The sequence below is a fragment of the Phragmites australis genome, chromosome 22 (genome assembly GCF_958298935.1).
Source record: "Phragmites australis chromosome 22, lpPhrAust1.1, whole genome shotgun sequence".
Classification (NCBI taxonomy): Eukaryota; Viridiplantae; Streptophyta; class Magnoliopsida; order Poales; family Poaceae; genus Phragmites; species Phragmites australis.
The window spans coordinates 6,122,747-6,137,433 of record NC_084942.1 but is presented as its reverse complement, the minus strand read 5'-3'; the positions used below and the strand labels follow the sequence as shown (position 1 = coordinate 6,137,433).

The following is a 14,687-nucleotide window of genomic DNA, read 5'->3' as shown; positions in this document are numbered from 1 at the left end:
ATATAAACAATTGTCAGCCTGCATTGAGAAATTAACCACAGCACAAGAACCACCACAACTAGGACATAGAAAGCAAAGCAAGTGTACTAAAGTTAAAGGAGTTAGGGATCTGTATCAATCTTCTAGAACGAAGATGGTCCTGGGCTTGGATTGCTTTGGTTTTACTGAGCGGAAGGTATCGAAGTCATCTAAGCAGAAGGAAGCAGCAGAAGAAGCATCCTCAAAAGCTGGTGAGAAGGAGGAGAAGGCTGTGGGGAAGGAGAAGAGCAAGAAGGGGAAGGACAGAGGGGCTCCCCTTGTGGTGCCTCACTTCCCTCACCGTTCTACCCCTGGCTTGCTCTAGTTTTCAGTTTAGTCTTTTTTCTTTCTTGGTGTTCTTGTTGAAGGCACACAGGCAATTAGAGCGGAAATACGGTATGGGTTCCGAAGACAGTATCTGCGAATAGTCCCGTAATGAGGATAATAACAATTCGCGTGCTGAGTTGATAGATTGTTGATGAGATCACCTTGTGCCCAAACTTGACATGCTTACAACTCGAGGTTAACTCTCGGTTTCTCTGAATCGATAAATTACAAGGTGGATAAATTATTCTACGTTGAGAACAAGAAGATCGAAGTCTGGATATATGTTACTACGTTTATGTCAGCTTGGTGTCAGATCTTTCAGAAATATCATGATGTAAGTACTTAGTTCCTTGGTTTGTGCCACCATTGAAGGCTGGATATGCGTTACTACGTTTCTGTCAGCCAACTGTTACATCTTTCAGAGATATCATGGTTATTTTCGTACCATGCCTCAATTCTTTCTGGATTTATGATGGGAAGCTGTAGGCATGCATAGTATTTCCAGGACTCCAAAATTGTATATTCAAAATTATTCACATATGGTCCAAGCCTCTCTGAGTCTCTTCATGCATCAAAACAAGTATTTACGGACTCACAGTTCTTAGCAATCAGGGGAGTTCATCATGAGAAAGAAACACTAATCGCATTATGTAGAACAATGATTACTCTAGAACAATCCTTGATGGTGATCTTCAGTCATTTGGGTATGTGACCTCGAGCAACAGGTTATTTGGGGAGGTCTAATTATCGGTGCAACAGGAAGCAATCTGACGGGCAATGCTACGTATATTTTTCTATAAACAAATAAAAATATTGGCCGGTTTGGGAGATAGATATAGAAAAAGTTCATGTGTTCATAAATTGAGACAAATTTATTGGATATTTCTAAATTGAAATTAAGAGGTTCTATCAAAGATTAAAAAAAAGGTTATCAAACAGAGATTGAAAGCTTTCAACTAGACGATGCTTAAATAGAGACTGAAGACATCCAACACGTGATAGAAAAATATTGAGCTAGATAACTTTCAAGTAGAGGTCGAAAACGTTGAATAGGGATTCAAAGCTTTGAACCAGACGTATAAAAATTTGAGGTAGAGACAGGGGAAAAAAATCAGAATTCAAATTTTGAACCTAATTAACTAAAAACGATTTCTTAGATTTAAATCTTAAATGATATTTTATTAATTGTCTATCGACTGTGAGACACATATGCTGACTTCATTAATCTTTAAACTCCATACCTCTAATTTTTAATAGTTGTATAAGTGCATATCTGTGATGGTGTCAACGTTTGCGTGTGTCTAATGATTGTACTGGTATATCTAAAAAATAGTGTGCTTTCAAAATAAAATCTAGGGAGGGCCTATTAGTAAATACTACTTAAAAAAGTTGAAAAAAGAATTACTAAAACCGACCGTGATGGAAGAGGGTCCTCTAACTTTAAGCAATAAAGTCACAAGAAAATAGTAACTGTGACTTTAGGCAGATGGCAACCATTGGATTGGAAACGGATGGCCACATTTAGAGCAATAGTGTGCTACAGAACACATGCACAGCAAAATCAGAACAGTAGACTCATGAACAGTGATCGTTCTACAGTGAATCTGCTACAGTAAATCACGGATACTGTAACACACCTCACAAGTTACTGTAACAAGCAGTGTTCACCCGTGACTTGGCTTCGTAACGGCAGAGGATTTGGATCCGACCGTGACATAGTACATAGCTAATGGCAGCAAAGGCTAACATCAGGCCCATTTCCTGTCTTGCATTGAAATTTCCGGTTCGGTGAATCATGGCAAAGCACAAGACAAAGCTGCAGTGGCAGACGCTGCCGTTATTTTGCACTCAGGGACAGTAGCGGAGATTAAAAAAAAAGTAAGCATGCATAAGCATAACAATATAACTGACTACGTGTAGTTAAACTATTGTTATACAAATTTATATTTAATATGAAACTGACATCTAGAATTTTTTTACGTGCCGAGCATACCCGGAACACCCTAGCTCAGCCAGTGCTCACGGAGTGAAAAGAGCTAGCGAAAGAGACGGGACACGCTGTCCGAGACCGGACGCTGCGTCAGTAGATAGATAACACGCGCCCGTGGATTAGTGTGCTGTTCCCGATATGGTATGCTTGATCCTGCAAAACATCGTTGTCGAAAACTTTCTGGAAAGCTGAAAGAAAAGAGAAAAGGAAAAAAACTGGTCGGCTTCAAAGGGGAATTTGTACACAACAGCAATGGCAATTTGTACAGAAAAAGGCACTAGGAGGCAGAATTCATTGAGATTCATTCATATATATGTATGTATTTTCATTTGTCCTCTATATATGATCTCAACTTGAAAATGGCCAGGTGCATGTAATGTAAGTCTCAGTCACCAGATGGTACAGAAGAAAGTGGAATTGATATGGCCATGAACAGCCAAATCATGCACATAAATGGCTCCAACTTTTTTCTAGAGTGCCAAGGAGTCCCATCAATTTCCTCCTATCGGACCCAACTGCTCCAACCACACTCCAATGCATCTCATCTTTCAACTTTGCAAATCTATCTGTGGTTTCTGAATTCTATTTAAGATTGCTCTTTTGGGACTGCTCATTTGGCACATAAGTCAAGCAATCTATGGAAGCAAGCCATATGTGAGAGTGAGACCCACACTTGCTTTCTAAACTAAGCACACTTTGTTCCAAGTCACTGTTCATCTTACTTCATCGATAAATTCTAGATCCGCCACTGATACTGTGAAGACATTCCTGAAGACAAGAAACTCACTTGTGCTCTTCTTGTTTGTCTAAGTGCCATCACTTGTTAGCTTGCTCGTCTTCCTGGAATCGATGGCCAAACACGCCATGGTGCCTGGAGCGGCGGCAGCGCTAGGAATGGCGCTGTTGGTGCTGCTGCTTGAGGTCGGTGTCGTCCACGGGCAGCTGCAGGAGGGGTTCTACTCCGATTCCTGCCCGGAGGCCGAGGACACGGTCACGGCCGCCGTCCAGGACGCTGCCGGCAACGACCCCACCATCCTCCCCGCGCTCCTCCGCCTCCAATTCCACGACTGCTTCGTCAGGGTACGTACGTAAGCGTGCGTCGTCGTGTCTTTGTCCGGCTGGTTAGCAGTGCTTTATGTGTTTGTGACTTCGTTCTCCGGCGGTCGCGCTCCGTGGTATCGCAGGGGTGCGACGCGTCGGTGCTGATCAGGAGGGCGAGCAACGACGCCGAGGTGGACAACAGCAAGAACCAGGGCCTCCGCGGCCAGGACGTCGTCGACGCCGCCAAGGCAGAGCTCGAGGAGCAGTGCCCCGGCGTCGTTTCATGCGCCGACATCATCGCCCTCGCGGCCCGCGACGCCGTCGCCATGGTAACAACTAACCAAGACCACGTACGTACACACGCGCACGTTGTACTACGCTTTTAGCTAGCTGACGCTGTTCGATGCATGCATGCATGCCATCAGACGGGCGGGCCGTCGTTCGACGTGCCGACGGGACGGCGCGACGGGCTGACGTCCAACCTCCGCGACGCCGACGTGCTGCCGGACGCCGGCGACCCCATCGACGTGCTCCGGTCCAGGTTCGCCGCGAGCGGCCTCGACGACCGCGACCTCGTCCTCCTCACAGGTACTACACGTCTACACCTAGCTACCTACACGCACGTGCATGCCCAGACACTAACACTTCGTCGTGCAATGCAACGCAACCGCAGCGGCGCACACGGTGGGCACGACGGCGTGCTTCTTCGTCAAGGACCGGCTGTATAACTACCCTCTGCCGGGCGGCGGCGTGGGGTCCGACCCGTCGATCCCAGCGGCGTTCCTGGTCGAGCTAAAGGCCCGGTGCGCGCCCGGCGACTTCAACACGCGGCTGTCGCTAGACCGCGGCAGCGAGTCCGATTTCGACGACTCCATCCTCCGCAACATCCGGGTGGGCCTCGCCGTCATCGCCTCCGACGCCGCGCTCGAAGCCAGCAACGCCACACGCGCGCTCGTCGACGCGTACCTCGGCGCCGCGGCGGGCAGGTTCGAGCAGGACTTCGCGGACGCCATGGTGAGGATGGGCAGCATCGGCGCCATCACGGGCGACGCCGGCGAGGTCAGGGACGTGTGCTCCTCGTTCAACAGCGATTGATTCGATCAGCAAATGAAATTATACAGTACGAGGAACAAAATTTGTCTGAACTCTGGACTTGTTGTGTATATTTCTTTGGAAAGAATGGATTGATCCAAAAATTCAGTCAGAAATTGTAGAGAAATGTTTCCACAAAAATGGAGAAATTGTGCGATGGAGGTAAACAAGAACTTTTGTTGCAGCAATGCAATGCAAGTACTGCACGTGTCGATTTAGGCTGTCTATGCGTGGTGCCGGTGAATGCACGGATGCCCTAAAAAAGATTATAAAGCCGGTGTGGTTGTCGTAACTCACCGGCTATGAACTGTGAAATACTAATTGCTGCCAAGAACAGCAGCATAAAGAAACCCTAGTTATCCCTAGTCACTATATATCATGCTGGCACCTTCTTCTTGGGCCGTGCAGCACCAACTAAACCGCGTCTGGTCAGTAGATTTTGCTGAAGATCAAAGGACAGTTTATGGTCGCGGTGCTGTGCTGAGCTGCGCCGCAGAATCTAGTCTTCTATGAGAATATTTATAGTAGCTTTATGGATTGTAAAAGATACGTCTAACTAGCCACAACTTCCAGATTAAAAAAATCAGTATTTTTAAAAAGCCACCGTAATGCGAAACAGAGCATAAATATCTGCTGATGACGGTTAGCAAATCCAGAAAACCAAACGAGGGTTGGGTAGCAACCGACAAATACATCTGATTATGTTCGCCGACAGCTTAACAGTGAAATTTGCTCACTTGTTCATGTTTTGTGAATTGAACTTGTCGCGGGCATATAAATCTTAGTTTTGTCACAGTTACGCTTGAAACTAGTTCAAAACTTTGAAAATACTGGTGCAAATCTCTTCAGTAAATTGGGCTGTTTCACATACATGCAGGCCCATACTAGACCTGCTTGGGTCCATTGCCCCCGGTCTGTGAGAAACAGGCCAGGCCCGCGCTTGGAAGGATCAGAAACCGAGTTTTTTTTTATTTATATATTTTTTATTAAAAATTTAAATAAATAGATTCTTCGTGAAAAAAATTACAAAACTAGACGTCTGCAGCTCTCTGAGAGGATAGTTAGACCTGCTAACCGTCCTCGGGGAGGGCGGGTGGCCTAACCACCCCCTCAAAGGGTGGCAAGGGGGTGCCCGCCCTTGCCCAGTCCTTACCGCTCCCTGAGGGGACGGGTACGGCTCTTGTCCGCCCTCTCAGGGGGCGGTTAGGGGGGCTGCCCGCCCGCGCCAACCGGCCTCCACCCCTCCGCCATCCTCTTAAAAGGGGCTAAAAATAGTCTAAAATCATATTTTATTCAGAAAAAAGAAAAAATTGTGAAGAGGGAGGAGAAGAGAGGAGAGGAGAGGGGAGGAAGAGAGCTCAGTGAAGCCCTGCTGCATTTGATCCACGGATTTGAAGATCACTTTCCGGTAAGTCCTTTTTTTCTTTTTATTGTTGTTAATTAGTGTAATAGTAGTATATGACATAGGTTTTAGACATGTATAACCTAGGGTTTAGAAATGCTATGTTTAGTAGAAAATTATCAAATTTACTTAGAACATAGTATGATAGCAGTGAGATATAGAATACTATTTTTACTATGTTAGTTTCAGAAATATAGATTTTATAGAATAATAATTGTAGAGTTGTATTGTGCGACCTAGGAGCTAGCACTGTATGATAATAGGCGAACCTAGGATGTAGCGTTTAGAAAATGGTAGCGTTTAATTTCCACATAGTAGAATAGCTATTAAATGTAGATTGTATAGAGTAATATTTGTAGGTAAGTTTGGGTAGGACTATTATTGAAAACTTATTGTTATGTATGAATCGATGTCGGTAAATTATTTTCTCCGATAATGAGAAATATAGTTCGTCGGTCTTAACATTGGTTATGTTTGCGGGTGTTTCCAGGGATGACAGATAAATTAATTTTTCAGATATATTATGGTTAGGGTGAAATTAGGTACGATCCTAACGGTGTAGATCTGTATGGATTTCGTCATGTCATGAAGGGTCTTAGTAAAGCTAGTGAGAGGACCATTGTGGGTGTGTCCAAATGGCTCATGCGGTTTTTCCAACTAGATCCGCAGCAACATGAGCTAAAGCTGAAAGCTGTCCTCAGCCGTGCTAGTCATGGATACTTTGGCGAGCTTGTTCCCATCGAAACCACATCAACTTGGAGGCAGTATATATATCTTGTGAACGTGGCCTACCTCTGGTTTTGTTAGTTGAGGCGTACCTGAAAGATCAAACTGAGGTGAACTCTGCGGAAGCAGTAGCAGGACCAAGTGAGGCAGTGGAAGATGAATCGGAGCAGGTTAATGTCGAGACCAGGGAAGATGTTGGAGATATTCCAGAGCTGCAACTGATGGGTGTAGCCGATGAAGGAGAGCATATCTCTAGCATCATTGAAGAGATGAAGTTGGAGGATCAAGAGTTGGAGGAAGGCCTTGCGGATTGGGATTCATCTGACGAGGAGGGTAAAGCTCCAGTGCCTACAGAGTGGAGGGATCATGGATTTTCAAAGCTGGTGGTTAGCGAGGCTGATCAGATACCGTGGCAGTACCATGAGAACGAGGTGTCCCAGAGTGCTATGTGCCCTACAAAGGAGGCAGTTATTGATGCAGTTAAATTTTGATCGTTGTCTCTTCGAAGGCAGTTCAAGGTTGTTAAATCCAGTAAAAGGGAGTAAGATGTGAAGTGTTTGGTGCCTCAGTGTCCTTGGTGGGTGCACACATTCAGAAGGAAATGGGTAGACTACTGGCAGTGCTTAATAGTTAAGGAACATAATTTTCACATTGAGGAAATAGAGTTCGTCCACCGGAACGTGTCATCTGCCTTTATTGCAAATGTAGTTGCCAGAAGCCACAATTACTCCACAAACCTTGTACACACGTCATAGCTACGTGTGCGGAGCACCATATACTTCCCAGGCAATATGTTTTAAAATACTTTATGAAAGATCAAATACTGAACACCTAGAATCATGAGTTGTATGGTTACGTCATTGTTGACACTTTTACAAGTAATCCAGGGCCTTCAAGAATCTATATGCCTGATTTGAAAAAGATGAAGAACACACCTGGTCGCAAACAAACTCGGCGGATTCGCAATGATATGGATGAATCCGAGGTAGGTCCTAGGGTCAAGCGATGCATTCAGTGCAATGAAACAGGTCACACATACAAGTATTGTCCTAAAAATACACCTGTTGATGCACCTGTTGTCTAGGTGAGTATTATGATGCGTTGTAGTCTGATTGTATTTAGCGTAGCTTGCTGTCTTAATTGTACATCGATTTCTAGCATTTGAACCTTCATTTGTAAGTACATGTCGCAATGTGTTCATGTTGCATATAGTTATATAGTGAATTTGCATTCAATGTATATTGTTTCTGTCTACATCTAACAATGCATTAATGTACATATCTTTTAAATGCAGATATGGCGGACCCTGCAACCCCCGAGCTTCTGGACCCTGCAGTGGACAAGAGGCACCACAGCTTTTTGTCCGCCGAGCACCAGACGAAGTTAGGAGTGTTCCAACCACGGGGCCCTGGAGAGCTGCTTACGATCGACGATCGATGGAAGCACAGATACTTCGATACTTTCATACGAAATTGTCATATCACTGATGTAATTCCATATTATTGATGTACTTCAATACTTTTAGGTTGGCAGGGGCGGGACTCCTACCGCTTTGCCGTTTGGTTGAGGCCCAATCGACGAAGAACCTCGAGGTAGCGGCGCGTCGTTTCTACTTTGAACGGTCGCTGATAGCAGCCCTGGTCGACCGATGGAGGCCGGAGACACATACGTTCCATCTCCCGTGCGGCGAGATGACCTCGACCTTGCAGGACGTAGCCTATCTCTTAGGCCTACCTTGCGCCGGAGCTGCGGTTGGGGTCATCGATATGGATGCTGACTGGATCAACGTCATGCATCAGCGCTTTGGCATCGTTGAGCGGAAGGCGGATGCACCCCCCTACGTGCCTGAGTTCTTGTCCGATGCACGAGGGCCAACGAAGAAGTGGATCCTACAGTTTTAGGTTCGGTACAATACAACGTATCATTTACTATTTGAGTATCTAGTAATGATCATTATTGACACCTGTCATATTTGCAGCAGCGTACATACACCCCCAGGCCAACGCAAATTCAGTGTCCAGGCATTTGGAGGCCTATCTGCTTTGGCTGTTTGGGTGGGTTATGTTCACCAGCGGCTAAGGCCACCTGGTTGCTAGGACGCTTGTGCCGTATGCCAGGTTGATAGTGGATGGTGATGGCAAGGAGGTACCACAGTTCAGCTGGGCATCTGCTGTCCTTGCTGCGACGTATCGGGCCCTCTGCGACACGTGCACAAAGAAAGAGCCACTAGCCACTTTTGTCGGGTGTCCACTTCTTCTGCAGCTTGTTATCTCTAATGATTTCTAACGATGTTTGTCACACAGCCACACTAGGCGCATGAGCAGCCTTGCAGCGCTTACGAGCATTTTCGGGCCCAGTTCGATAGGCTACGTCCGAACGACGTGGTATGACAGCCGTACAACATCTTGGCCGTCCATGGCCTTGCAGGTTTGGGTTTGTCGCCGTTGTGTACCCGCGATGAGGATTACTGGCTTACGAAGGCAATGCTTGTCTTCGACATCTACGTCGAGGAGTACTCACCGCACCGCGTCATGCTGCAGTTTGGCCGTCACCAGGCATTCCCTCTCGTCCACATTCGTACTGTCCCCGTGCACGTCCACAGGTATATATGCATAATTAAAATTTTCGTAACCTTCGTCTTACTGTGATTTACATTTAACATGGTTCACTTGCAGGTACAGACGCAAAGGCCAGCCGGCTGGCAACCTCTGGGCAGATTGCTTGGCCCCTTACGTGGCAGCATGGGTCCAAGCGTTACAGGATGTCGTGGAGGAGGCGCGGTCCTTCAACGAGCGGAGCTTCAACGACTACCTACGGTGGTACATTCCACGTACACGCACACGGGTTACCTACACCCCTGAGGGTGTCCGACCCCCCATCGCGTCGACTACGGAGGCATACCCGGTGCATTGGGACAAGGATGCTGCATTAGCGGTACGTTTTACTTACAAGTCAGTAGTCCATACTCAAACAAAACCTGTATATTTTAATTGTTTTTTTCTTGTTCGTATCTGCACGCTGATATCATTACGATGTCCATAGGGATGCAGCTGGTGCCATGGACCGCCTCCGACAAGGCCAACACCTCAGTGCGTCGGATGTTGCGGGCTTCATCAAGTGGGTTTTCAACAAGACCGCGCGTGTGTTGAAGCTTGCCTCCTGCCGATCCACCACAGATGTAGCTAGAGCACCTCCCAGGTCTAGTGGGGTCCACGCCGAGTCGTCTCGGCGGTCAGATGTGCACTATCGTTCATCAGTGTCGGCACCCACACGACCCCTTTTACCACGTCATGCAGGCTTGGAGCAAATAGGTACGAATTTTTAATTCGCATGATCTTCAAATATATTCGTTTCTTACTAGTGCATTGATTATTAAACTTTCATTAGGTGCAACTACACAAGCCTTGACGCAACCTCATAGACTGAGCCATGTGCGTCCACCCTGAAGTATTGGGCGCCGCCTTCATCCCCGTTTTCAATATATTCAGTAAATTAAGCTAATATTATGCACAGGTTACTTCGGTGATGAGGCCGGTCCGTCTTCAGCGGCCCCACGCCCTATCCCACTAGCACCGTTCGAGCCATACTACGGCACGCCCGCCTGGCCATCTTCTGCTGCACCGGCATACCACACAGGTACAATTGTGCATTTTTTACTACTACTTTCCTTTCCACATTGTTCATATCTAACATAATTATTTGTTTGTAGGCCCCTCCAGCCAGTACACATGGATGCCAGGAGAGCCTTCACAGTCATCATACCCTAGTTAGGAGGATGAGGCTGGCCTGGACCCCGCGTACAACCTTGTTCATGAATTATTTAGGGGCACACCTGAATACGACGTCTTCCAGCGGTCCCAAGTACCCAGTGCTCCCCTTCGGACACAGCCCACGCAGGACGAGGCATCGACACCGGTGCTCCCTACTAGGCCTACCAGACAGATCAGTCCACCCGACCCCCTCACCTACTCCAGGGGCCACGTGAGGGTCAACCAGCGGCATCAGGACCACAATGGGGGGCACGACCGACGGCAGCGGGGGAGATAGCAGTAGAATTTTAGATTTATTTTTGTAACTTACATATGCATATTCGATTCGCGATGTACTCCTACGTATTCAGACATGTGTACTCTTTATGGTCCACTTAGCATGTCGTAATTGCATTTCTTATTCCAAAACAATGGTATCCTAGTTGCATTTCTTAATCCGACATGACCACACGCTACATTCTATCGTCCTCACCAATGTATATCTTACAAAGCTACTTATGCAAGAAGTGACACATCGCTTACTCTGTCGGGAGTGTAACTTTAATCACGAAGTGACCACACTACTGAACTTTAACCATGACATGACAACACATGTCTCCTTGCGTAGGCTTTAGACAAGAAGTGACAACGCCGGACAGCTTTTACCACACAATAAATGACAACACAGGTACCAATAAATATGGAATCTCTATCCATCATCAATGACACAACTTTTCCATTCTTCAAGATGGAATCTAATACTCCTGCCACCATCTGAGCCCTTGCACTCACTCCTTTCTTCAAGAACGAATCCAATGCCCCTGCCTCCCCCAACCATAAATAGCTGAACCTCCATACGTTGATGCACCACTCATTTCTTAGATCTCTCAAGTGCAATATCTTCCTTAGCTCCAGCAAGCCCACCAAAGAAACATGGGAGGATTTTCATCCCTCAAGGTATCGAACCACCTATGTACTTTTGTGGTGACCTTTGCAGGCTCCGCGAGTTGTAGGACATCTCATACACCTATGGGCTGCGTTTTTTCATGTGTGTCAACTACGAATATGACAAGCCTCAACATGGAACATATGAGTATCCACCGGTATAACAACAAATATCAGCCACATCTCTGCCGATTTCGCACCATGTTTTACTAACTGCTCATCTTGTTCTATTTGTTCAGTCCCCTCCACCACTCTGTGATTTTATTCAATGGCTCGATAATGAGCAAAATGAGAAACAGAAGCAGTGGGTCGACATGAACATGAGGTGGAGAAGGGAAGCGTATGCACGTCGGGAGTACGAGCAACAACAAGAGGAACTTCACCTAAAGCGTGAGGAAGAAAAGCGCATGAGGAAGGCGGCGCAAGACCATACTGTGGCTTAGGCTCGGGAAGTTGAGAGGGTAAGGAAGCGGGAGAGAGCCCGCCGTGCTAAGGCGGCAGGTCCCGATGCCCTCCGAAAGGGAAAATATCCTAGATGCACTCAGTAGAGAGTATCTAATGTAACCCGACATATTTCCACTCCCTAAGGCATGTGATGATTAGGAACGACGCATTAATAAGTAGGTCTTAGTATGAACCGTACATGCCACCTTCGTTTCCTCACTGTGTCGTCGTGGTTACAGTCTTATGTAATGTTTTCACCCTATGTTTAATACTATGTTTGTCGTCGTTCGCACCACATACCCACGTAATATGCTGCGAGTGTTAATTACTAATTTTTTATTCTTCGACTATTACATAACCTACTCCAAATTCTCGCTTCCTCAGTATACCGTTTTCACTCCTCTTCAATATTTTTAATTCCAAATTTTCTTAATGCCCTATTTTAATTTATGATGAAATACACACAATTTTGTAATTTTCGGGGAAAAAATGCCATTACCGCCCCCTCAGAGGGCGACTAGGCTGCTAACCGCCCTCCCAGGCCCTACCCGCCCCCTGAGAGGGCGGTTAGCCCCCTTGCCGCCCTCTGAGGGGGCGGTTAGGCCACCCGCCCTCCCAGGGGGCGGTTAGCAGGCCTAACCGCCCTCCCAGAGGGCTGTAGCCCTCTCAGGGGGCTGCAGGCGTCTAGTTTTGTAATTTTTTCCACGATGAATCTTTTTATTTAATTTTTTAATCCAAAAAATATAAAATAAAAAAACTCTCAGAAACCGTGCCTTAGGCTGGCCCATACTAATATGGCGCCTTGAGCCTAGGGTTGGGGAAAAAGTTCCAAAAACCAAACACAAACCAAAACCATCCCAAAATAACCAATTTTTAAGGTTAGTTGTTTTTCAGTTTTTAATATGGTTTTCAAAACATCTCCGGTGGCTTATGCGGATCGTGCCCGTTTGGGTTTCCAGGCCCAGAGTTGTCGAACATCATCTTCGATGTCCTTGGAGTCTCGGTGGAGCGGTTCACCGTTAGGGTCTTCTTCCCCAAAAGCTTCTTGATCGTCTGTCGGTCGCAAGCAGCGCACGACACCATCCTTGCCTCCAGTGGCAAGCCCCTGGCGGCCGACATCCTTTGGTTTTATCGATCTTGGACAAAGGCTGGTTTATGCTGCCGATGGCACTTTGGCCTACCGTGTCATCATCTCCCTACGTGGCGTTCCACCTCACACCTGGTCCTTCTCTTTAGCTCAGCATCTTCTGGGTTCTCACTGCTGGGTTGAGAGGCTCGAGGGCGAGGCCGTTCCAGCAAATTGGCCTAACCTTGCGAACCTCCGCGTTGTTGCTTGGTGCGACCGTTCGGAGAAAATCCCCGACAAGGTGGTCATGGAGGTCACGGACCTGCCCACACCATCCGCTACAAAGACCCTGTCATGCAGAAACTCCTTGGCTGCATTCTACCATACATCATGGAGGCGCGGACCTTGAGCTTCATTCGGCTTACCTCCTTGATGGAATTTCACATTCCTTTTTCCTCCAGCAGCGACAGCGCTGCTTTTTCCGATGATGGGGCCGGCCGGTTCGTCGGCTGCCGGGGCAGTGGCATGGGCCACTCAAGCCTCCCTCTAGGGAGGCAGTTGTCTTTCTTGCCATTGCCGGCCACGACGGTTGGAACTGCTCCATTGCCTCAGGCCTCCCTCTACGGCGGTCAGGACTATTTCATGATGGCCGGGACTGCTCTAGCGCTGGACCTTAGCTACGCTCATGGTGTCTGTTGGGTGGATGGGGTCCTTTCCCCGTCCTCGGTATCCATGCGCATCCAATTCGGATCTTTCCCTGTCGCGCCACCTGAGGATGCGCCCATCCACATGCCTCATCAGGTGGGCTTTGGCTAGACGCTGTCGACTTTTGGTGTACCGTAGATAGGGACGCATGACCCTATTGCTTTCTCCATCCCCACCCATGACGATGTCCACCAGAGAATCTACGACCCCATGACAGTGGAGCTCTGTGCCCGTGATTTCATAGTCAACCGAGCCCATGCTTTTCTTGAGGTGTCGCAACATATCACTCTCGTGTATTCTCAGTGTCGTGCCAAAGCAATTCAATGCCCCGTTGGTCATATGGCCACCGCTTTCTCTCCTAGCGACTTGTGTTTGGAGCTTGCTTTGTAAGTCGCCATGGGCCCCCACGCTACGTCAACTTCCGTGGGCCATGGAGGCCGGTCTTCCATGCGCCACGCTCGCTGTTCTTTAGCTATGCGGCCGGGTCACCGGCTTTGCGATCAATCCCGTTGTCAGATGAAACACATTACCATCATGTCGTGCCTGCTTGTTGATAATAACGTGCATGATAAGGATGCTACGGTCAGCCAGGCTACCTCGGCGGGCTTCTCGGATGGTTCGACGACAGTTTCCTCACCATTCTGGCAGCCCAACTCAACAAAATGATTGCCAAATGGCCAGATACGCAGTATCCTAGAAAGCGATCCTTAACATCACGGAGGGCGATCTAAGGGTCTTTACTAACTACGTCCAGAGGAAGGTTCAGACGCCACTTGCCTCAAAATCGGCTCCTGACACACGCACTATTGCCGTGGTGCCTGCTCCGCTACCGAAGTGAAGCTAGCAGATTGTGAACCAGATGTTGTCGTAGGTTAAGATGGCAAAGTGCGCTGAGGTCATGCTTATGCGTTGTGTCGGCATCCTTGCTGAGATTGCACCAGTTACTGTGGTGGAGAGGAAGGCCTATGAGGAATTCTTCAATGTGAAACTGAGCGACAAGCATCTGGCGGCAGTCAAAGAGCTCTTCCCGTCCCTCGGCAAGACCTCTTCCACTGTTGGATTGCCGGCTCTCTAATTGCCATGATTTTTGTGCATGGTCGCAAACCGCGGTTGTTGTGCTTGCTTAGATGGATCAAACTGCTATCCTTTCATGGAACGTGTGGGGTCTTAACTCCGCGGCTC

The 14,687-nt window shown here is 47.6% G+C and overlaps 1 protein-coding gene across 1 annotated transcript; it reads left to right on the top strand.

The window, feature by feature from the left end:
• Window positions 1-2,966: 2,966 nt before the first annotated feature.
• Window positions 2,967-4,598, top strand: LOC133905254 (peroxidase 43-like). Its single transcript, XM_062346987.1, has 4 exons — window positions 2,967-3,415; window positions 3,520-3,705; window positions 3,802-3,964; window positions 4,050-4,598. The coding sequence occupies exons 1-4, from the start codon at window positions 3,185-3,187 to the stop codon at window positions 4,469-4,471; spliced, it is 1,002 nt and encodes a 333-aa protein (XP_062202971.1). The 5' UTR covers window positions 2,967-3,184; the 3' UTR covers window positions 4,472-4,598.
• The last annotated feature ends 10,089 nt before the right edge of the window (window positions 4,599-14,687 follow it).